This window comes from Miscanthus floridulus, chromosome 17 (assembly GCF_019320115.1).
Source record: "Miscanthus floridulus cultivar M001 chromosome 17, ASM1932011v1, whole genome shotgun sequence".
Taxonomy (NCBI): domain Eukaryota; kingdom Viridiplantae; phylum Streptophyta; class Magnoliopsida; order Poales; family Poaceae; genus Miscanthus; species Miscanthus floridulus.
In genome coordinates, this window is record NC_089596.1 from 88194602 (window position 1) to 88218330 (window position 23729).

The 23729-nt window shown below is 42.1% G+C and overlaps 2 protein-coding genes and 2 pseudogenes across 2 annotated transcripts; 2 read left to right on the plus strand and 2 right to left on the minus strand.

Moving 5' to 3' along the window:
- Nucleotides 1-227: 227 nt before the first annotated feature.
- Nucleotides 228-4946, plus strand: LOC136516417 (cytochrome P450 98A1). Its single transcript, XM_066509804.1, has 3 exons — nt 228-786; nt 3093-3487; nt 4070-4946. Exons 1-3 carry the CDS (start codon nt 291-293, stop codon nt 4715-4717), a joined length of 1539 nt encoding a protein of 512 aa, XP_066365901.1. The 5' UTR covers nt 228-290; the 3' UTR covers nt 4718-4946.
- An 8959-nt stretch (nt 4947-13905) lies between these two features.
- LOC136515064 (uncharacterized) lies at nt 13906-19246 on the plus strand (annotated as a pseudogene).
- Nucleotides 19247-19382: 136 nt separating this feature from the next.
- LOC136515063 (cysteine proteinase inhibitor-like) lies at nt 19383-20220 on the minus strand. The gene is made up of 3 exons (XM_066508748.1): nt 20074-20220; nt 19774-19972; nt 19383-19630 (listed from the first exon to the last, which is right to left on the minus strand). Exons 1-2 carry the CDS (start codon nt 20203-20205, stop codon nt 19775-19777), a joined length of 330 nt encoding a protein of 109 aa, XP_066364845.1. The 5' UTR covers nt 20206-20220; the 3' UTR covers nt 19383-19630; nt 19774.
- A 1787-nt stretch (nt 20221-22007) lies between these two features.
- On the minus strand, nt 22008-23318 carry LOC136515934 (cysteine proteinase inhibitor 7-like; annotated as a pseudogene).
- Between the last annotated feature and the right edge of the window lie 411 nt (nt 23319-23729).

Consider the following 23729-nt stretch of genomic DNA (forward strand, 5'->3'; position numbering starts at 1 on the left):
GACGCACGAAAGCCATAGTTTCATTTTTTGTGGAAGGAGCTGGTACTCAATTTTTATACCTAAATTGTTTATATTATTTAAAAAGGAAAAACAGTGAGCTGAAAGAAAGTGGAAAGACGAGGAAAGGGGCAAGTCAGCGGGTCCCACTCACCTACCGCCAACCGCCCCCAATCTCCCTCTCCCTCTCCCTCCCCACTCTTCCCTTCCCGTTCCCGCCGTATAAATTCGGCGAACACCGCACCACCATTTCCCACCAAACCCCGGCGCCCGCCGAGCAGCCAAGCCCAGCCATGGACGCCTCCCTCCTCCTCTCCGTCGCGCTCGCGGCGGTGCTGATCCCGCTCTCGCTCGCGCTCCTCAACCGGCTCCGCCTCGGCCGCCTGCCGCCGGGCCCGCGGCCGTGGCCCGTCCTGGGCAACCTGCGCCAGATCAAGCCGATCCGGTGCCGCTGCTTCCAGGAGTGGGCGGAGCGGTATGGGCCCGTCATCTCCGTCTGGTTCGGGTCCGGCCTCACCGTCGTCGTCTCCACCTCGGAGCTCGCCAAGGAGGTGCTCAAGGAGAATGACCAGCAGCTCGCGGACCGGCCGCGGAACCGCTCCACCCAGCGGTTCAGCCGCAACGGGCAGGACCTGATCTGGGCCGACTACGGCCCGCACTACATCAAGGTGCGCAAGCTCTGCAACCTCGAGCTCTTCACGCCCAAGAGGCTCGAGGCGCTGCGCCCCATCCGGGAGGACGAGGTCACCGCCATGGTCGAGTCCGTCCACCGCGCCGCCACTGCCCCGGGTGAGTAAGCTTAGATCTTATTACTGCTCCTCTCTCGATCCCGGACAATGTTAGGTAGCGCAATTTGTACAAAGTTGGGGGGTGTTTGGTAAAAAGATGGAGGATTCTTTGGTGCGAAGATTCGTCGGTTGGGCGACCCCACCCGATTTTGCCATGGTGTCGCTGTGTGGTGGATTGGTGAACAGCTGCTGTCTCGTGTTGACTTTAGCTTTAGACGGTGCTGGGATTAACTGTGTCTAGTTGCTTTCTGGGCCGCTTGGTGGCAAGCTTGCGCCTATCTTTGAGCAAAATGCCAAACCTCGGTCGGTAGTTTCGTAGGTTTTGTGACAATTTTGTCATAAGACCGAAGGGGAAATGTCAAACACAGTAACAACCTATCACAATCCAGTGAAGTAAACGAATAGAAATGCCTCGTGCTGTGAAGGTGGCCACATCGTAAGCACGTTGTTAGTGAGGTACTATATCGCTCATATTTGCTAAATTAGTCTGCACAACGGCATCAGCAGCCAGCAGTACTCATAAGTTTCAGTGGAGAGTTTCATGACGTTGTTTCCAAGACTGCCATGTCATATGAAATGAAATGAAACTTGGATGAAACACCCACTCTCAATGGAGAGTTTCATTCTATGGTTTCATTGTCATTTAATTTCATGACTCATAGAGTTAGTAATCGTGGCAAGAGAGTTTCATTTAGATGAAACTCATTTCTTCTCTCTCTTCTTAAATACGCTGTCATGTCATAAAAAATGCCTATGTGGCAATCTATTTAATGTAAATGAAACTCACATGAAACTCCCATTGAGACTGGCCTAAGTGATAACTGTTCAGCTGCATTGAGCTGACAAACCTTGGGGTCTAGGGCCTGTTTGGAACGCAGGAATTTCCAAAAACAGGGAAAAATTCCCGCGTTCCAAACAGGGCCTTATTTTATTAGCCATACTTTATGTCAACCAGATCACGAAGTTAAACAATTAGGTTGGGATTTCCATGAGCTTTAGTATTCATGGCAACATGGAGCTGTTCTTGATCTAGGTGTCGTGTAAGTGTTTGGTTGCATTTCAGCTAATTTGGTTTCCACATTATGCTCTGTTAAAGAACTTTTCATACAACTAATAGTCAGAGATTAGAAACACATTGTAGCTGTAATGCTGGTAAACAGTCTATCATGTAACTGTGAGAATGGCATGCAAATTTAGCGTCTTATTAATTGTATGACAACCATTCTTTGTGGTAATGAGCCCAACTTATTGGTGTGCCAAGCATTCTCTGTTGGCATTATACCAGCTTGACCAAAAACCTACAACCTTAATTTGATTTGTCATCGGCTGTATCCCATATAAATCATATTAGGGATCAACACATGGGAGAGTATAAATGTGTTGACAACTTGCAAATGTACAAAATTCAGGTGTGCATTAATTGCAGAATTTAAGTAGTTCCCTTGTGCAATCTGAGAGCACTTTTTATGACCTGGATGTGGGAGCAGCTTGCCTTGTGGCATTTTGCAAAAATGTTGCCTGGATTTGTCTGAGATTCTGAAGTCCAAACTATGTTAATATCAATGGAACTCTAAACGAAGGAAACTTGCTGACCAGATTGTTAATAGGTTCAAATGTGACTTTGAGCTCCGTCAAAATGCGGACTGTTTTTTTTTTTTTGGACTTGAATGCAGACTAGCTTTTTTTTGGACTTGAATGCGGACTAGCTTTTAATCCTTAAGCAGACTTCAATACAATATTTTGATTATTGAACAACCAATATATATTGTTGTTTCAGAGCAATCAGTGAGTGGATCTAAACTGATTGCTGCAGCATTAACCAAAAAGGGGGAGTTCAGGTAGCAAATTGCATGGGAACCATGTTTCAGGCCATGGTATTATTCCGAATGGATGATCGACACTAGTGTTAGGTTTTCTTTTCTGGTATTCACGAGAAAATATTAATAGTCATATTCTCCTTCCTTGAAATGTTAGTTGCAAAGGAAACCACTCGCTGATATTTGACTTTATTTAGCACAATATTGATTGTTCCAGTGGCTATTGATGTAATTCATTAGGCACCCACTATCTTATTCTCCTTCCTGTTTTGTAACATTAGTTGCAAAACAAATCACCCACGATAGCATTTTTATATTGTTTAGCAAACATTCATGTTCCATTAACGCATTTCATGGAGCTGTCTACAGAAAAGGAATTACGACATATTTCTATGGATGACGTTAGTGAGACAGTCAGCTACCAAATCAGTCAAGCACTTCATCATAGTATATAGTTTTAAACTATTACTTAATCTTATGTTGTATTCAGGTAATGAAGGAAAGCCAATGGTAGTGCGGAACCACCTTTCTATGGTGGCCTTCAACAACATAACAAGGCTGGCATTTGGGAAACGATTCATGAATGCAAACGGTGACATTGACGAACAAGGGCGTGAGTTTAAGACTATTGTGAACAATGGGATCAAGATTGGTGCATCTCTCTCTGTTGCTGAGTTTATTTGGTATTTGAGATGGTTGTGTCCACTTAATGAGGAGCTTTACAAAACTCACAATGAGAGAAGGGACCACCTGACAATGAAGATCATTGATGAGCACGCTAAGTCTCTCAAGGAGAGTGGTGCCAAGCAGCACTTTGTGGATGCACTCTTCACCCTCAAAGAACAGTATGACCTTAGTGAAGACACAGTTATTGGACTTCTATGGGTATGTTTGATCGCTTTTCTCACAGATTACTCATTTGTAGCTGGATGTTCTTTTTACTAGACAGGATCCCAATGCACACCTCATTTTTTCTATAATGCACACATGCTGCATACCCTTGAATATGGTGATTTATTTTATAAAGGTTACTGGATAAAGGTATAGTGGTGATTGGGGTCGGGTTTCTCTACTGTAATAGGCGCGTATGTTTACCTAGTTTCTTGGTAGTGGTGGGGTGTGTGTTTCGTAAGGGTTCTTGTCGCTTTTTCTTCTTAATATGATGATACGCAGCTCCCCTGCTTGTTCAATAAAAAAAAGTTTGTATTTGGGTCAGAGCGAGACATCACTGTCTTAAGGTAGGTGCAAGGTGGTGGGATTTGGAAACTGTCTATGTTTACTTTGTAGTTGGAAATAGTTGCACTTCATGTTCATTTTACCTACTACCAAACACTAGGAATGTGCAAAGGTTAGGCCAGTTAGCTGCTATGCCACTAGGTGACTGCCATTTGATTTGTAAAACAATCAGTCCTGGTAATTCTCGTTGGTGCTGTGAGTACTAATCTTCCTTGATTTGTTCATGTTCAGGACATGATCACTGCTGGAATGGACACAACCGTCATCTCCGTCGAGTGGGCAATGGCAGAGCTGGTTAGGAACCCCAGGGTGCAGAAGAAGCTGCAAGAGGAGCTCGACCGTGTGGTTGGCCGTGACCGCGTCATGTTAGAGACCGACTTCCAGAACCTCCCCTACCTACAGGCCGTTGTCAAGGAGTCGCTCCGGCTGCACCCGCCGACGCCACTCATGCTCCCCCACAAGGCCAGCACGAATGTCAAGATCGGTGGCTACGACATCCCCAAGGGCGCCAACGTGATGGTGAACGTGTGGGCGGTGGCGCGCGATCCCAAGGTCTGGAGCAACCCGCTGGAGTACAGGCCGGAGCGCTTCCTGGAAGAGAACATCGACATCAAGGGCAGCGACTTCAAGGTGCTGCCGTTCGGTGCCGGCCGGCGTGTATGCCCTGGTGCGCAGCTCGGCATCAACCTCGTGGCCTCCATGATCGGGCACCTTCTGCACCACTTCGAGTGGTCCCTGCCTGAAGGCACCAGACCGGAGGACGTTAACATGATGGAGTCCCCCGGGCTCGTCACGTTCATGGGCACACCGCTGCGAGCTGTCGCCAAGCCGCGCCTGGAGGAGGAGGAGCTGTACAATAGGGTCCCCGTTGAGATGTGAGGTGCCTGCTGCCGCTTTGAATTCACTGCTGGATTTGGGCTTTTCTCGCTGCTGCTGCTTTCAGCTAAAGCTGTTGGACAGAGTTGTTCGCGTTGTAAAATGTGAGGTGCTAGATGCATTTCGAATCTCATAAAATTGCCGCATACAGTTCGTCATAGTCTTACACAATGTGTCTTTGTAATTTGTATAACAGTATAACACGGTAGAACAATTCCACTTTGAACTGAAATTTGGACTGCGTTTATATACATACACTGTGGTCAGAGCTTATAAATGAAGCAAAAGGCCCAATAACAAAATTCTGCATTGTGGGCCTTATTTGGGAGACCATAAAATCCGGTAAAGCCTTATTATGCCAGGATATGATTTTTCTTCTCGAACCTCAAAACTAGATATTTTATCTCTTTTTTTTTAAGACGAAAGAAGAATTATATTATATAATAGCTGGGTACATCAATACGTTACGAGCACTTTGGAATACAATATATATATATATTTTGATTTTTATCTAAACTGTACCCACGTTGTGAATAGCTCCAAATCTCAAAACCAAATATATATGACGCTTCGTATGGATGACCGCACAGGTAAACACTCGGCAAAAGACCTGAGAACATATGTCCAACGAACGACGACCAACATTCCTACAGGCGGAGTTGAGAAACTTCTTTCTTTTGTCTTCCTTTTTCTTTCTACCACTGAAGAATGCGGAAGACTGATCTAAAAATTATTCTCCCTAGTCCTTCATCGTGGCCAGATCTAACCACGACAGAATGAAGAAGAGACCGGAGAAAATTATTCCATGACGGCGACATCATCTCCGCCTTGATGTCGTCGTCTGAAAAGAAAGGTCTCTATATCGCCATGCCAGTGAAGTTGCTAACGCTATAGTTGTTGCCCTCATCTTCAACATAGCCGCCATGGAGAAAACGATTCCACCCTTCTCCTTCGCTATCGTCGGAGAGGAGAAGATAAATCTCAAATACCAAAAAATTTGACATGGAGAGACCCTAATCTAAGGACTCGATCTACTAGAAAACTTATTAAAAACAATGGATCCCTCCTCCCTCCGGCATCCGGCGAGATGTCGGAGGAGGGAGGAGGACCAACGGTGGTGGAAGGCGGGTGCGGCGGCTGCGCTACTTAGGGCACGCGAGTCGCGTGAGGACGAGCCAACACCAACTAGATATTTTATCTCCTCCTTCCCTAATTTGGAGTGGTTTTAAAGATGGTTTTGTCTTTTTTAGTTAAAAAATGGGTAAATACTTGATAAGGTTTTTAAACGATAGAAATGTCTCTAAGATTTAAAATTCTAAAGGAAAAAATCTAGAGATACAAAAATTTCAAAAAAAATTAGAGCTCATCAAAACATCTTTAGAAACTTAAAAGAATAGGTTTAGCTCTATAAAACCAGAAAATATCCAACAAAAATCTAGAAAATTAGCAAAACATTTTATACAATGTATAAACATGTTTAAAACTTTTCACATCGAGAATATGAGATGTGATCGGCATGAATGCAATATATATTAATGTTGAATGCATTCTTGCCATATATTTGTGCTAGTTGTTTATTATGTTTTTATTGCAAAAAAGATTTCAAAACATGTTTACAAATCACTTAGAATATTTTTATATTTTTCTAGATAATTTTGGATATTTTTCCACTTTTCTAAATCTAAACCTAATTTTTAAAGCGTCTAGAGATATTTTTATGGGCTCTAAATATTTTATTTGAATTTGTCATTTTTTGGTCTACCCCTATGATTTTAAAAGAATAGAAATATTTTATGTGGTTGAAAACCTTATTTGTTTTTAAAGGTCTGCTTGTAAATAGGAATTTCATAGGAATCAATTCAATTTCATTGAAAAACATAGGAACAAAGATTTTTTTCGCGTTCCAAACATGCCCTAATAAACAAAAAAAGGATAAAACCACATTCAAACCCCCTCCAAACAAAGGTAGGGAGGTAATTTGAACCGTTTTGCGAGTTCAAGTGGTAAGATGTATAGTTTTAGAGTTCGAGGAGGACAATCAAACTACATGTAGTTCAAGGAGCTAGAATGGACTTTTTCCTATATTGAACATGGATTTGTATACTACGATACGTAGATCTAAGATGGTAAGCAATATGCTACTAATTTGAAATGGTTATTGTACTTGTAATGAGACCATGTTTGGGCTGAAAATAAATTTCAACAAAAGTGGAGCCATTATGGTTAATTCTGACAGAAATGTTTAGTTGTGAATTGAAAGTGTCCCATCAAATAATTAGGTTTTTGTTTCTAAATGTAGACTACTTATTATGGATTGGTTTCCCTAGATGAAAATATTCTTAATAAATTTGATAGCTAATAAGGAAGCCCCCTAACCATTAGGTGAGGGTGAGGACGTGAGGGTGAGGGACTGAGGGTGGGGGCTAGGGTATGGGGGAAACTATCTTATTAAACTCTAGCTTTTATAAAAGGGGGAATTTCTTGTATGCCATTAAAAAAGATCGCAATGCCCTGTGTGTCCCTACAAAAGTTCTGCGGTCTTCAGCGCCACTGTTCTAACTTTTTTGTGCCATCCATGCCACTGCTGTCAGTTTGAGCTCTAACGCCGTTAAACTGCAAGTGTGAAAAATCAAAAATACCCTTAACTCTAAATATCTCATTATTTTTTTAGCATCTTAACGACTTCAAATGAAAAAAAACTCAAAACTAGAAAGTTGTAGATCTCGTCGAGATCTATAATTTTTATATAAAAATTATCTTTATTTAATTCCACAAAAAAGATATGATTTTTTAAGATATATTAATCATATCAAATCATAATTTTTTGTGGAATTAAATGAAGATATTTTTTATATAAAAATTATAGATCTCGACGAGATCTACAACTTTTTAGTTTTGAGTTTTTTTTCATTTGAAGTCGTTAAGATGCTCAAAAAAAATTAATGACATATTTAGACTTAAGGGTATTTTTAACTTTTCACACCTGCAGTTTGACGGCGCTAGAGCCCAAACTGACGGTAGTGGCATGGAGGGCACAAAAAAGTTAGAGCAGTGGCACTGAAAGACCGTTGAACTTTTTCAGAGGCACATATGGTATTGCGATCTTTTTTAATCACATAGGGAATTCCCCCCTTTATAATATATCCACTTATCTTCTACAACTAAAAAGAACAAAAGTAATACTATTTTTTGTGCGACTTTTTTTGGGATCGCTCCTCTCTTCCGGTCGTGCGATACCCTACGCGATAGAAAAAGAAACTGTCATCCATACGATCGCTGCCTGCCTTGAAGGAAACAAACCGATCACCTGAGGCCATATGCATAGAAGGAAAACAATAATCATGCATGCAGGTTATACATGGTGAGACTAGTGAACCTTCTGTAATTTCCTAAACAAATATTTCCACCATTAGTATATAGGTTCATTCCCCTGTGTTTCTTCGTGCTCCTATTAGCATATAATATGAAAGTATTGTTGTATTCATCATGACTTCCAGTTAACTACTCCTATTAGCATATACTTCCTCTGCCCTAAAATATAAGTCGTTATGGAATACGTGCAGATCAAACTTTCTCAACTTTGACTAGGTTTGTAAAAAATATGTACAATATTTATATCTTCAAATAAGTTTATTATGAAAATATATTCAATGGTCTATGTAATGATACTAATTATGTATTATAAATATTAATATTCTACAACTAAAAAAATAAAAGTAAGACTTTTTGTGCGACTTTTTTTGGGGTCGCTCCTCCCTTCCGGTCGTGCGATACCTTGCACGATAGAAAAAGAAACTGTCATCCCTACGATCGCCGCCTGCTTTGAAGAAAACAAATCGATCGCCTGAGGCCATATGCATGGAAGGGAAATAATAATCATGCATGCAGGTTATACATTGTGAGACTGGTGAATCTTCTTTAATTTCCTAAACGAATATTTCCACCATTAATATATAGGTCCATTCTTCTGTGTTTCTTCGTGCTCCCATTTGCATATAATATGAAAGTATTGTTGTGTTCATCACGACTTCCAGTTGACTACTTCCATTAGCCTATAGTTCCTCTGTCCCAAAATTTAAGTCGTTATAGGATATGTGCAGGTCAAACTTTCTCAACTTTGAATAGGTTTGTAAAAAATACATGCAACATTTATATCTCCAAATAAGTTTATTATGAAAATATATTCAATGGTCTATGTAATGATACTAATTATGTATTCTAAATATTAATATTCTTTTATATATAACTGGTTGAAGCTAAAAAAAAAAGTTAACTTCTCGGGAAGCGAGAATGAATTCTATTTTGGGACAGAGAGGGTATATGAAAGCAGTATTGAAAATATTTTAACAATCAAGTTCGTCTCTGTCTGATTGGTAAGCTTAGACATAATAATGGCATCAAAATTTTTGACTCTCATGTACACCCTCATAGATCAGTGCAAAGCATCCCAATCCTACAGCATACACAAATGGTAACCTTAAAGTTATGATATTTTCAAAGGGTGGACAATAAAGACCATCTTAGACGTTCTGGCATTAGAGTATATATGTGCAGACACATAGGTATGGTGATGCAAATGAGAAGCCAGCAGGAGTCGAGAGTTAGGGGATGTTTGGATCCCAGAACTAAACTTTAGTCTCTGACACATTGAATTTTTAGATATCAATTAGAAGGACTAAACATGAACTAATTATAAAACTAATTACATAAGTTGTGGCTAATTCGCTTGCCAGCGCCGCGTACAGGATGATATGGAGATGTGGTGGAACTTATTCGTGAATTTGTTGGCGCACGAAAGAAATCGATATCGGAAATCTCTTCCTGCCGGTATAAAAATGATCTTAGCCATATCACGGAAAGATCTACACAGTAGAGTTTGTGAGCCTGCGACGCCACGCTCTCTGTGACTGTGTAAATTTCACGAACTTAGTTTTTCGGATTAAATGTCACTTTAATGTCGGTCATATACTTTTACAGTATTGTTATCTTATCGTGCGATCCGTGTGCTTTTAGTACAAAAGTTTAGTTATCCCGTAGCAACACACGGACACGAACCTATTTACATATATACTCGAACCTGTGTGTACATGATTATATAGAGATGCAACAGAAATTATTCATGGATTTATTGGCACATGAAAGAAATGGATATCGTAGAATTCTTTCTGCCGATATAAAATATTATCTTAGCCGTATCACAAAAAAAGTCTATACAGTAGAGTTTGTGAGTTTACGACGTCGCGCTCTCCGTGACTGTGTTAATTTCATGAACTTTGCTTTTTGAATTAAATGTCACTTTGACGTCGATATTTAATTTAACAGTATTGTTATCTTATCGTACGATCCGTATGTTTTTAGTATAAAAGATTTAGTTGTCCCGTAGCAACGCACAGGCACGCTACCTGGTACGAAGTCTGAAGTAACGAGCTTCCCACAATGGTGAATTTAGAATTTTGAGGTTGGATATTTCAAGCTAGGTCTTGATCCTCATCAATGCAGCCTGCAATGTCACTTGCCAGATTTCTACAAAGACTAGTTACCTGCAACTTGCCCTTGCATCAAGTCGATGTAGCTCTTCCCGTTCGGTTTGAGGTAGCTGCGCTACGTAACTGACTGGTGTTGCTGCTAGGGTTTCAATTGGGAGGGAGAGGGAGAAGTGATTGGGGAATTGCTTATTTGGGTGGTCATGAGACATAATTGGTGGTACAATATTATCAATGGAAGACAATATAACCAAAGTTATTACATAGTGGATGGTGTATATCTAGAGTGGGCTTTTTTGTAAATTCAATACACAAACCATAATCTGATAAGTATAAATTATTTGCACAACATCAAGAAGGATAAGGAAGGATGTTGAATGTGCATTTGGGATTTCGTAGTCTCGTTTTTGTATTTTGCATCGACCAGCACGTCTATATGAACAAGGAGATCTTGAGAATGTAGTGAAAGCTTGTATCATCCTTCACAATATGATATATAATCGACGATGAGAAAGACAGAGAGTCCCGAGTCCTATTGGTCTAAATGAGGAAGCTCGAGATGGCAAAAGTACTAGCAAGAAATGCACACATTCATGATCATGCTGCTTATAAGCAACTACATTTAGACTTGATTATTGAGCATATTTGGCATAAGTTTGGGAACTTAAATTAATTAGGTAATAATCAATTATATGATAAACTAATGCCAATGCTTTCACTGTGACCTATACCCATCTATACTATATATTGAGAGTACCATTATATAGAAATGTTCCATTATTATTTATTTGGAAACTCACTATTCGTTGTTTCTCTGTGCAGCTGATGCCGTTCAGACTCTCTAAGATTTTTTTTATTGGACAGGAGATGATGTTGTTCCTGAAATTGATGCCCATCAAGATGATGGAATGATGATATGACCTTTACATTTTGCTATGCATTCGCATATCTTAGCTACCTAATTTGATATTTTTTTATTATATTGTGTATGAATTTGAGTTGTTAATTTTGTTATCAAGTATGCTACCATTTGAGTATAAACTATTTTGTACTTGAGTTAATATTTTACTATCACGGCATTGGTGCTGAATTCTTAACGTACGAACTACTATGTACTTGCGTATGAAAGTTGAGATGTATATTTGAGAAGAGATGTCACACAAGAGCTACTTTTTACTGGCCATACTTTGATCAACTCCCATTTTGGTGCACGCATAAGGTTAATTATTGTTTTTCTACATAAAAACTACTATGAAAACCATGGGCTAGGAAGGTTAGTTTCTATTGATATTTATTGCTCTCTCACTCTCACACCTCTAGAACTGTTTATGGAAATCATGGGTTGAGATTAGCCTAATAATGTCGTAAATGGAAGCCAGGCCAAGGTCCTTTTTATATAATAGTACTAGTTATATGTGTCAGCTATTAGTTACTGCTCTAATCCAAATTATAAGTCGTTTTGGTTTCTCTATGCATATATCTTTTACTACGTATTTAGATATATGTTATGTATAGATATGTAAATTTTACTATATATTCTGAAAAGTTAAAATGACTTATAATTTAGAAATACATAAAACTAGCTGATTGAATAATTCAATCTAGCCTATTTGGATAAGTAAAGGTTTTATCAACAACTTCCTATGCGACATGTCTTTTGTTGACAAGGAACACAACTAGTCAATAAAGAATAACGTCAAGGGCGTGGCTTGCGTGGTAGAAGATTGAGGCAAAGAGACTAAGATATACAAAGATATTCCATCAGTTCTAAAAAAGAATAATTCTTACTATTAAAGAGTCAAATAATTTAAATTTTAGTCAAATTTATAAAAAAACAGTAACCATTATGGTATAGATGTTTTGTTTGCATCCACCTATCTAACTATTAAATGTGTTAGCGGGGAAAAAAAACTAGCTAATAGCAAATTGTTAGCTGGGTGGTAGGTAAGCCATTAGTTAACTTATTAGTTAGATCTAAATAATGACCTTAGCCAATTTTTAGTAGCTAATTTGTTTTAAAGAAAAGAACAATTCTCGTTTTAAAGAATCATTAAAGTTGGTCAAATCTATAAAAAAAATACTAGCATTTGTAGTACTGAGGCTCTCTTTGCATCCATCCAACTAACTATTAAATTTGTTAGCTGGAAAAAACTAGTAATAGCTAATTGATACCTGCGTGGTAGGTGAGACATTAGTTGGGGATCCAGACATGCAGCTTGTTCGCTTGTTGGTTTCAGCCAGCCCAAACCAGCCAGTCAACAGTATTTTTCTCTCACAACAAACCAGCACCAGCCAGCTCAAACCAGCCCAGAAACCAACCAGCGAACAGGCTGATGACCTCATCTGATTTTTAGCAGCTAATTGTTAGCTACATGGGATCCAAACAAGTCTTGAATAAGTATTATTAGATTAATCATGTATTATACTCTCATGGCAAGATCTTGTTTGGATCCATAGAGCCAATAGTTAGTTTCTTGGAATCCAATACATAAAGCTAATTGTTCGTCGAATATCCGATTAACAACTATCTCACTGGTTGGACCAAACCAGCTAACAGGTAGCTAGCCAATATTAACTACGAGTTGGCCCTATTCGTTTCTCTTATAATCCATCTTTTTCAGCCGGAACAGTGTTTTTCTCTCACAACAAATCAGTCGAAACAGTGTTCAGCTTGTTTTTTCAGCGAAGCGAACGGAGCCATTACCTAGCTACTAACTATTAACAGCTAATGGATCCAAACAAGGGCTAAATCCAATAGAGATATAAAGGTGCTGCTTCATCCAAACAAAGCCAATACTAGCATTTCCCAATTTTAAATATGCATATAGATACACGCTGTGATTAGATACATAGTAAAAATATTTATACCTAAATATGCCAAAATGACTTATAAATTACTATGTTCATTCTAAATTATAAGTTATTTTGATTTTTTTAAAATCATGTACCTTGATACATGCTATGTTTAGATACATAGCAAAACAAATACATCTAGAATAGCTAAGATGACTTATAATTCGAAATGGAGAAAGTAGAACATAGGGAGTACATTTTTTTGTAAATCAAGTTGAGCTTAAAAGTTTGATTTTAGTTTTAAGTCTAGAATTGTATTATTGCATTCCTTTGACATCAAATCAAATAAAGCAAGCGATGAAACGGGAATATCCGTGCCACCGTTCAACTTTAGAGGCTCGTAGGTTCGAGGGCGGTGCGTCGTTCTCGTTTTAGGCAATGTTTTCGTTGGCGTTCCCTAATTTCCTTTTCATCTTTATATCCTGTGCTACTAAAAAAAAGCAATAAACGAACATGCTGTTTCTGATGGAAGAGAAGAAAAGGATAGACGATGGAGTTACTTGACATGACGTGGGATCGCGTCGAGGCCTTATCTCACAGTCACAGGTCACAAGGCAGACTCCAAGCGGGGTTGGTTGCACCCAAATTTGGGAGGACTCTAGGCGTGTCCGGGCCGCTCGGTGAGCCGTCGGATTCCCCACCACCAGACCAGACGGACGGCGGACACGGGAGGCCAACAGCGCCACGGCTCTGCCCGCCCGCCCAGCCCCCGCTCTGGCAAGCAGGCCCCGCTCCCCCTCCGTGGATAGAACGAACGAACGAGAGGCTGTGCTGAACGCGCGGAAGGTCCACGGACGTGGGGCCCGCCCCTCCCCTCCCGTCCCGCGTTCTACTACCCGCGCGCTGTGGTGAGGTCACCGTGGGCGAGAACCAGCTCCGTGGACCCGGTCTGCTGTACATAGGCCGAGCAGACCCCACTTCGCGTGCTGTTTCAGTGCGGTGTTAGGCTATGCACCGGGTCCACGGTCCAGATCCCGCGGGACGGAGAGCGGAGGAGGCTTTGGCCCGATTCGCGCGGCCCGGCCCCGGATCGAACGATTTGGGGAAAAGGTGTTGTGTTTCACAAAAGAGGCAAACACTAAAGCCGGTAACGGAAACCCTAATCCCCCAATCCCTCCCGAATTGCTATTTAATGTTCCTGTTCTTCCCCTCCGATCCGATGTCCTCCCCTGTAGCTGCGCTCCCCGCGGCGATCGAACCCCGGGTCGCGGCACTCGCCGCCGTTGAGGAGGAGGTTTCCGGCGCTGGTTCCAGCGCCTTGTCGTCGGCGCCATGAGGAAGAAGCTGGACGCGCGCTTACCCGCTGTAAGATTCAATCTCAGATCCTATGATTGGTTTGAATTCCTGTATCCTGGTTCCTGTGCGTATTTGTGCGCGGATGATAGATACGTGTGACTGTTATGCATGTGGCTGTTTGAATTTCTGATGGTGGAGTTTGCTTGCGATTTCTTTCTTTCTTTTTTGTTCTTCCTCATGAAAGGTTTCCCTATGATTCCACTGAATTGGTATGCTCTAAGCTTATGGTATGCATGGTTGTGTTTCACATAAACTTTTTGTGGTTCGTTCAGTACATACATCAGGATATTTCAGGACTTTGGTTGGTTGTTGATTTTGTGAATTCGCGGTAGATCTAAGCAGTCGATCTGTACAGGGTCCTGGAATGTTTAGGTCTTGTTACCTACGACCAGCATTTCTGTGATGGGTTTTTGGCGTAGATCAGGTTTCCTCAGGGGTCTTGTTTGAGTAGATTTAATTCTGAGAATTACATGCTTAACTACCAGGTCATAATTCTATGATCTGTTATAATTTAAGGAATGATGAAGAGCAAAATTTTTGGTGTCCAGATGCATTGAGAAGTTTTCAAATAATATTCTTTTTGGATGTTCCCGTTGTTAGTTTAACCATTATCGATTGTCTGCAAGCCCTTATAATTCTAGACCTATGGTGGTTGATAGTGTGGTTACTGGATTATCAGCTTAGTTTTGTGATGGCGGTTGATAGTGTGGTTACTGGATTATCAGCTTAGTTTTGTGAGAATGCCGGTGGTTTTGTGATACCATGTGATCCCAAGCATGATATAATCATCTGGTGTAATTTCTATTCAAAGGAAATCGTGTACTCATCAGTTATTTTGCAATGGTATTTTATCGGTGTGGTATGCATTTGTAGATTTAAATATTTAGGCGGCAAAAGTCAGTTTCACATGGAATCCCATATGTGGTGCATAGTCATTTGGGATGCAATCTTCACTATCATTTGCTCTGAAATTATGTTTCTACATATGCTAGGATTGATGTTTGTCACCTCATGTAGCAAAGCAAGTAGACAAAATTAATTACATACCACTTTCATTTTTTACTCAAGTTGTGGAATGGAAAGGCGGTTGATGTTTAGTATGGGATAATCATAATTACGAACATTGCTTCAAGTAATTTCTTGACTATACCCTTGTGTTGATCTAATGTCGACTTGTTGTGTTTTAACATACAGCCTCGGATTAAGAAGATCATGCAAGCAGATGAAGATGTGGGCAAGATTGCTTTAGCTGTACCTGTTCTAGTGTGTAAGTCAATCTACTATTTTTTTTGTTACCATTTACCTAGATAGCTGTTTGGCATCCTACTATATCAATTTTAGCCATATAGTTCTTTCACTAATCAGTAATCACTGCAGAATGAATCTTTTTTCCCGCCATGTTATGATTCTGTTATCCAAGAATTGATTAGGATTTAATTTAGGAGACCAAAAGGATAAAATCACATGCAACTAAACTATATTTTCATGTAAAGCGTGTACTTCCCATGCTTGTCGATGTATTACTTTATCAGAAATAGAATGTTTTAATTGGTTCTCTGGTTTTGATATTGGTGCCAAAATATTGTTATGTAATGTCAGGCGTTCTCTTTGGAAAACTTAGGTACTTATAAGTATTACCATAAGCAAAATGTGATAGCTCTCTATTGTTTCTGGAATTGTTTTGACGAAGTATGATGCAGTATAATATAGTTATCGCAATCTTCATCAATCATTACAACGTATTATTTAGAGAAAGTTAAGTAATGTAGTAGCAAGATTAAATTGGTCCATAATTCCATTTGGCAGTGGATGTAGAAAATTAAACAGGACTACTGTTTTAAATAGTGTGGATTATTTATCAGTTGCAAAATGCAGAGTATGCTTTAAATCATATGTTGATATCTGTACTCTAATTTCCGCTTTGTCTTCCGCTGGTGATACATGCACTTTTCTTTATTTCAATTGAATTGCCTTCCAGCGTTTGAGATGATATGTCTGCATACTGTGCAAAGTAACTCCAAATTTGTCTTGCCATTTTTGAACATCAATATAATTTCTTTTAGCATTGCCCACATTTTGTTCAAATTATCTAACATCCATGTCTTGAATGTCCTTGATTTGTAGCAAAAGCATTGGAGCTATTTCTGCAAGATTTATGTGATAGGACATATGAAGGGCGGGCCTGGTGCAAGCGGTAGAGTCTTACCGCCTGTGACCGGAAGGTCCCGGGTTCGAGTCGCAGTCTCCTCGCATTGCACAGGCGAGGGTAAGGCTTGCCACTGACATCCTTCCCCAGACCCCGCACAGAGCGGGAGCTCTCTGCACTGGGTACGCCCTTTTATGTGATAGGACATATGATATTACAATTCGAAAGGGGGTCAAGACTGTGGGTTCTTCCCATTTGTAAGTATACTTGACCCATCGGGTATATTTTTTCGTTTGATCAATGTAAGAGGTTGGAGCAAGTTATAGAAAATATATGAGTGCATAGCCCTACTTGATTATCATAAAAAAGAAGCTTAGTAGTATTTATCTGCTTTACATTTTAGTCTTTCCTTTGTTGCACATTGATTTTACATGTCGCATGTAGGCTATTCTACAAGCAAGCAATAAACTTCAGTATATATTGGTATTGGCAAGGAAGGCCTTGCTTTGGCTTGGCAGGAGCATAGGTTCTGTATAGGCATTCCTTTTCAGGCTAAACTGTTCTGAGTTATATTATCTGGTGATCCTGTGTACTAACTGCTGTTTAGGGTCCACATTAGTTGTGTTCGAATCCTGTAAATTCTTTCTTTGCTGATATTTATAATGATCCTAGTCTTGTGAGAAAGAAAAATTAAGTGTGTGTTGCATGGCCTGTTGAGTGATTGGAAAAAAAAATGTAGACAGGTGCTGGCGAGGCATGGGGGTGGGGTATAGGTTGTGTTATGTCATTGTATGGAGAGAAAATGAACTTATTTTCTGGATTGTAGTATCATTTTTTGCATGTTTTTAATTCATCATTTCTTTAACTTATTAAGTTTTTTTGCTTAATGTGTTCAGGAAGCAGTGCATACAAACGTACAACGTCTATGACTTCTTGACTGAAGTAGTCAGCAAAGTTCCAGACATTGGTCCTTCTGATGTTATTGCTGATGACAAGCTTGGCAAAAGGAGGTAATTTATCTATCTTGTAGTTAACAAGGTTCTTACATGTCCCAATCATCTTCTACAAAGTGTTAATAGATGTCGAATTGTCATCAGGAAAGCTGAAGAAGATGGAAGTGAGGAGGAATTAAAGAGGACAAGAAACGTAAGTCACTATTATCCATAAGACCATAATAACTCTTTGTGGATGTTGTATATTTCACAGCTCTCATACATCTTTCAGAAAATTTGGCGAAATAACCAATTTTACCCCTCAAATTTTACTCGAGGCTCAATTTTGTCCCTGAACTTTTGGATTGGCCATTTCAATTCTATAACTTTCTCTTTTGGGGGCTCAAACCTGTCCTTGCTCCCATATGGCATGCCACATTACATGCCTTGTCACTCATGGACATTAGTTGCTGTTTCATCACACATGAAATGTCTCTTTTGTTCTTGTTATGCTCAATTACTAAGGGAATGGATGCAACAATATCCCAGTCCAATTGACTATGAGCATCCTTAACTATTTTTTACCCTTTTTGTTTCTTTACTGATATGTTACTTCACTGTCTCCTTCAATGCCCTTTCTTTCCTTGTTGGATTATGGTTAATCGTACTCTCACTTATCACATAATATATCTGTAGACAACCTTTTATAGCTGCCAAGGTAGCGGATTAGTCATTGGTTGGAGATTACATCATACATTCCTTTGGTAATGTAGCAAAACAAGTGTAAAAGAGACTTCTCTTCCGCGATTGCTCAACAAAGGATGACCAACACTGGCTAGGCATGCCATGTTGGAGTAAGGATATATTGGAGCCAAAAAAGAGAGCTTAGTGACTAGATTGGTCGGTTTGAAAGTCCCAAGGATGGACAAAGTGGTCTATTTTTTCGACTAATATTAATCTAAAGTATCTGCCAGAACTTAATTTCCTGCTGTTATGTGTCTTCCATGTTTCACTTCATATTATCAAATATGATAATCCCATTTTCTATTGAACCTTAGACTTTCTGAGTTCATTTTGCTGAATGAGTTGCTTTTGTGCAGGAGGCAGAAAGCTATACAAGCAATGGCAGAGGCCGTGGGAGAGGCCGCCGTGGACGTGGAGCTTGGCGGGAGGTTTTCACAACTCATGAACAATTCGCGGAGAACCAATCTAGCAAGCTTGCCAGCCTATAACTTGGAGGTAGCAGATGAGGTCCCGAATGCAACTGAAGCAAAAGCGGCTACTACACCAGTGAGCAATGCCAGGGCTTCCTTAGGGAACATTGACTTGAATTTGGATCCAACTGATGAAGAGGATGAGGTTACAGTGCCACCCCAAGCCCAGCTGCCAGCTCCAGCAACTAGTTCCGTCGCAGCCACTGCAGGACCTGGACCATCTGTTCCACGGTCAAAGGAAGGAGCAAAACTCAAGGACTTTCTTGGTGCTTGGGAACTGCCTGACATGAACAAGATGGAGATGGACCCTATCCAGTTTGCTTTGTCAACAGACCATAGATTGGAGGAGGATGAGGATTATGACAATGAAGACTAAGCCCCGCCTTTATAGCTTCAGAGTTGGTAAGTAGGAATAGCAAGACAACTGTAGGTTCAACTTAACTCTGTAGCAGTTTTCATGTATCATTTGTATCATAGCCGCCGAAGCTGCTGATGTAGCTTACAATGTTCCAGAGGTTAAGGTCGCTCGACTAGTTGACTGTAATGTTCTAAAGTTAGATTCCCTCAACAGCTAGTGCTTCTGCAGATAGTACCAGTTGTACATTCCAGTTGCTCTCCAGTTTAATGTTAAAGTACCAGTTGCACATTCCAGTTGCTCTCCAGTTTAATGTTAATTATTATGCTTTTGCTTCCTTGGATAGTTGAGAAATCTCTTGGTTGATGTATGATGTGTGGCAACATATAAAAAGCAAGAAGGCTTTCAGATTTCTTAGTACAGCTCATTCCATTACAGGAGTCAATATATCATATAGGATACAATACATGTGGTAAGATGCTGGTTTATTCATCATAAATATTATACTTTTCCAGTGGGATGTATTTCATGTCCGACAGCTAAATTCTTTCATTGTTGTGATCCAGCCTCCAGCGAAAAGCTTGTGAGCCTTGAGGGGAAAACACATCATGGCACTAGAAGATGATACCTTTACTACCTGAAATATGGTTATCCAAGCACAAGGAGAACTTTAAACAGTGATCGCAGCTTGCTAATACCAGGTTCTACAGAACGAACCATTTTAGTCTTTATTCCCTTCTACGCATTTCTTGTGCTAGTCCCTGTAGAAAGATCCTGTACCTCAGGCGGCCGCGGCGTCCCCGACCGGCTGGAAGCTCTGCAGCTGCTTGAAGTTCTCCCACACCTTCTCCCACACCTTGGCCTCGTACAGCTTCTTGCCGCCGCCGGCCTCCTTCACCTGGACGGTGAAGTGGTGCATGGTCCCGGCCACCACCTGGTGCCTCACCTTCACCAGCCTCTCGAACTCCAGCATCGCGTTCTGCACGTGTGTTATACATACATGTGATAGATATACATCGTCAGTGACGGCTCCGATCTCCGATCTCAACTTAAAAAAGGTGCAAAGGAAACGTGTCTTACGGTCTTGCTGTTGTGCTCGGCGACGGCGAAGCGCGCGAGCTCGATGGCCTCGAGGTCGTTCTCGTGGCCCGCCGGCGCGTCCCGGACGTCGCCCACCATCCCCACGCGCCGCTCGTTGTGTGCCTCGGCCATCGCTGACGCGGTCCGGTGACGGTGAGCGGATGTGCGGCGGGAGGGAGAGGAAGCATACGTCTGGAGTGGACAAGGGGGCAGGATTTATAGCGAGAGGGAACAAACTAAAAGCAATGGCGTGTGTGTTTGCGCTGGTCGCCGTTTGCCGGACGATGCGAATACGGTGATGGGGACGCGGGCGGGGCGAAGGATGCCGCGGTACCGGTACTGCGTCGTTGACGGCGACGCGACTCTGATCCGATGCTTTGCGAGGAAGCAAAGCGGTGCGGCGAAGGAATGCTGTGGAGCCGTCGGTATGCTTTGGCTCCGTGGACGGCCGGGTCCCGTCACCTGTTTTGAGTTTTTTTTACGCGGAGTGAAATGATTCTCTGCCTAGAGCTTATTGGGGAAGAAATTGTGCGATCGAATCGAATATATCGTTTCAGTTCACACCAAGGTATGGCCGGTGAGAAGGGAGTGTTAAAAGGGTCTTCTACCAGAGTTAGTGGAGGGAGGTCTCACACATTTACAGTGAGCAGACGACGCAATTCTGGTCCTGGACTACTCAGAGCAAGAGATTATGAACACATGAATTTTTTGTTGTTTTGTTATGAAGAGATATCTGGAACGACGATAAACACTCAAAGAGTATTGTGTTTACCGTAGGTCTCAATGACAGGGAAAGTCAGAATATAGCTGATGCTTTCAATTGCACACGGCAAATGACAGAAGATTAACTAAGGCTGAATTGAGTAAGCGGGGGAAATAGAGAGAAGACTAGTGACCTGGAAATGTGGACACTTGTTATATGGGGGGGTGGAGATCTATCTTGATTATTAACACAAGCCTCAATAGCATTCCTGTGTATACGGGTGAGAACCCGCTCGCGAAAAAAAGCATTCCTGTGTATACTATGGGTTTCTATTGGCTACACGAAGGAACTCACCAGAGATTTGACTTGCTAGAGGGGAAATGCTTTCGGTAAGGAGTGGGAAATAAAAAGAAATAACATATGATCAAATGGGAGACATACCCTGGGTTCAACTAGATGGGAAAAGCATTACAACAATGAAAAATTACCAAGCCATGCAAAGAAAGGTTTCTTTCTTGTGGAGAGACGTTCTGAAATCACATACAATGAATTAATGCAAGTGAACCTACAAAATAGAAAAACTTGTCTATTTTGGAAGGACAGCTGGAAATCTAAGCCACTATCAAGTACACTACCTGAATTTTTCTCCTTTGCAAAGAACAAGTCAATTTTAGTAGCCAAAGCAATTGAACAAGGCCAGCTCACAACTCTCTTTCATCTGCCTCTATCTGAAGTGGCCTATGGGCAGTTGCAAAATCTTTCGGGTGAGTTGATCTCCCTAAACCTATCTGAAACATGGATATTTGGAGGCTTTCCGCAAACTCAAGTCTATACTCTTCGACAAAAGTTTACAGGAAAATCATGGAAATCACTCCGGTACACAGTTTGCAAATGGATGTGGCTCTTTTTGTCGGTCAAAGCACAAAGTTTTATTTTGGCTTCTTCCAAAAGACAAGAAATATCCCGTGAACTCGCTTTTATTCTAAAATAGCCCCTTGGCATGTTAAAATTCTACCAAAAACTCAACACATAGCCTAGTATAAATAGCAAATAAAACCATGTCGTAGATGTCCCTTGTAATATGAAATATTGCTTGTTCAATAATATTCATTTTACACCATGAATTTGCTTGCTCTCCAAATATTGCATTTTGTAATGGGGATAGGTGCACGGGTACGGGGATGGGAGCAGGGGCGGATCCAGGGGGTGGGCTGCAACCCCCCTCGTGAGCATGATTTTCTAGAGAGAATCACGGTTACTTAGTCTTAAATCATAATTAATTTATAGCTCTAGCACTAAATCTTCATTGTTGAGTCCCTTTGCCCCCATCCTAGATCCGCCCCTAAATGGGAGGAAAAGCTCCCCCGCTCGGGGGCGGGGACAAATTTTTTATCCCTGCAGGGATGGGGTTGGGGAGCTATCCCCCTACCGGGAATTCCTTGTTGACATCCCTAGTGGTGGTTAGTCCAGTGTAGGATAGCGTCGGCACACGACATAAGTGGCAACGACGCCACGACGACAACAACAACTAGCAGTGCCCTGCAGCGACTTGCCTTGCATATGGCAATGGCTTGCTCGCTATGGAACATTACGTTTAACGGTGACGCAAGCAGTGGCGATGGTCGCTGGCAATTTGCACAACTGTTCATCTCGAATAAGTACTGTAGTACAAACTTTATCATAAGTTTCAGGCAATTTGGCGTTTGTCGCTGGCAATTACCGGAGCAGACGCAAACTGAACCCACGCTCATTGCTGATACATTCCTAGCTACTAGCTAAACGGAATGAGGTCCTGTGCAGATCTTCGTTTTACCTTAGGCGGCATCCGCGACCGGCTCGAATGCGTGGAGCCCCTTAAAGTTCTCCCATGGCCTAAGCCACACCTTCGCCTCATACAGCTTGTTGGCGCCGCCGTCGACCTCCCTCACCTCGACGGTGAAGTAGTACATGCGTCCGGCCACCAGCTGCGTCCTCACCTTCACGAGCCTCACAAACTCCAGCGCCGCGTTCTGCACGCACGCAACACGCGCGTCAGATACGTACGTGCAACAGCACGACGATCACAATTCACAAGGCAAGGACGTCAATCATGTAGGCAAACAGAGGCATTCGCGATCGGGTCGATGTCCGGGGAGGGGAGAGGATCGATATGGGCGCGTCTCGCCGTACTGTACCGTCTTTTTGTGCTCGGCGACGGCGAACCGCGCGAGCTCGATGGCGTCGGGGTACTTCTCGCGCCCTGGCGCGTCAACGATGCCGCCAAAGTTGGGGGGAGGACCTCCGAACCCGTGGCGAAGCGAGATCGTGAGCATCTCTCTCGCGAGCCGAGGCGGGGCCGCCGGGGCGGGGCTCGGCGCGGGGATCCGGCGGCTTCTGGCCTGTCGTCCCTGACGCGGTCGGGTAGGCGGAGGAGAAGCGGGACCGAAGAGCGGCGAGACAAGACGGGGGAGACGGAGACGTCCTGGGGGCGGCGGCGGCGCCGCCGAGCGCCGACCTCGGGACCCCGCGAAGTAGGGACTTTCGCATTTCTCTCGAGTGGAGGCGGCAAAGGAACGAGGGATTACGAGCACTAGTGCTTTGCTCGACTCTTGGAGTATCGGGAATACATGGGCCGTACGTCTTGTGCCGCAAGACGCTGGACAGAGATCCATGGGCAGCAGGCTTCGACCCAAAACAAACGGTGTGTGCACATTATGGTCCGCGGAGCAACACATTGCTAGGTGTAAGACGTAAGGCCCACAGTGTCCCCCACGCGATGCTGGCGTTGTCCAGTGCATAAGAGCAACTAAAGCAGCCCTCCTACTTAGAGTCCCATAGCTAAATATGAAGGGCTTAGATAAAAAAAAAAAGTGCTCCAGCAGGGCCTCTACTCAAGCCCCCAATTTAAAGTGAGCACCCAAAATCATCCTCCAGACCCTATTCCTGTGGGAGAATGGGAGCTCTGTCCATGACC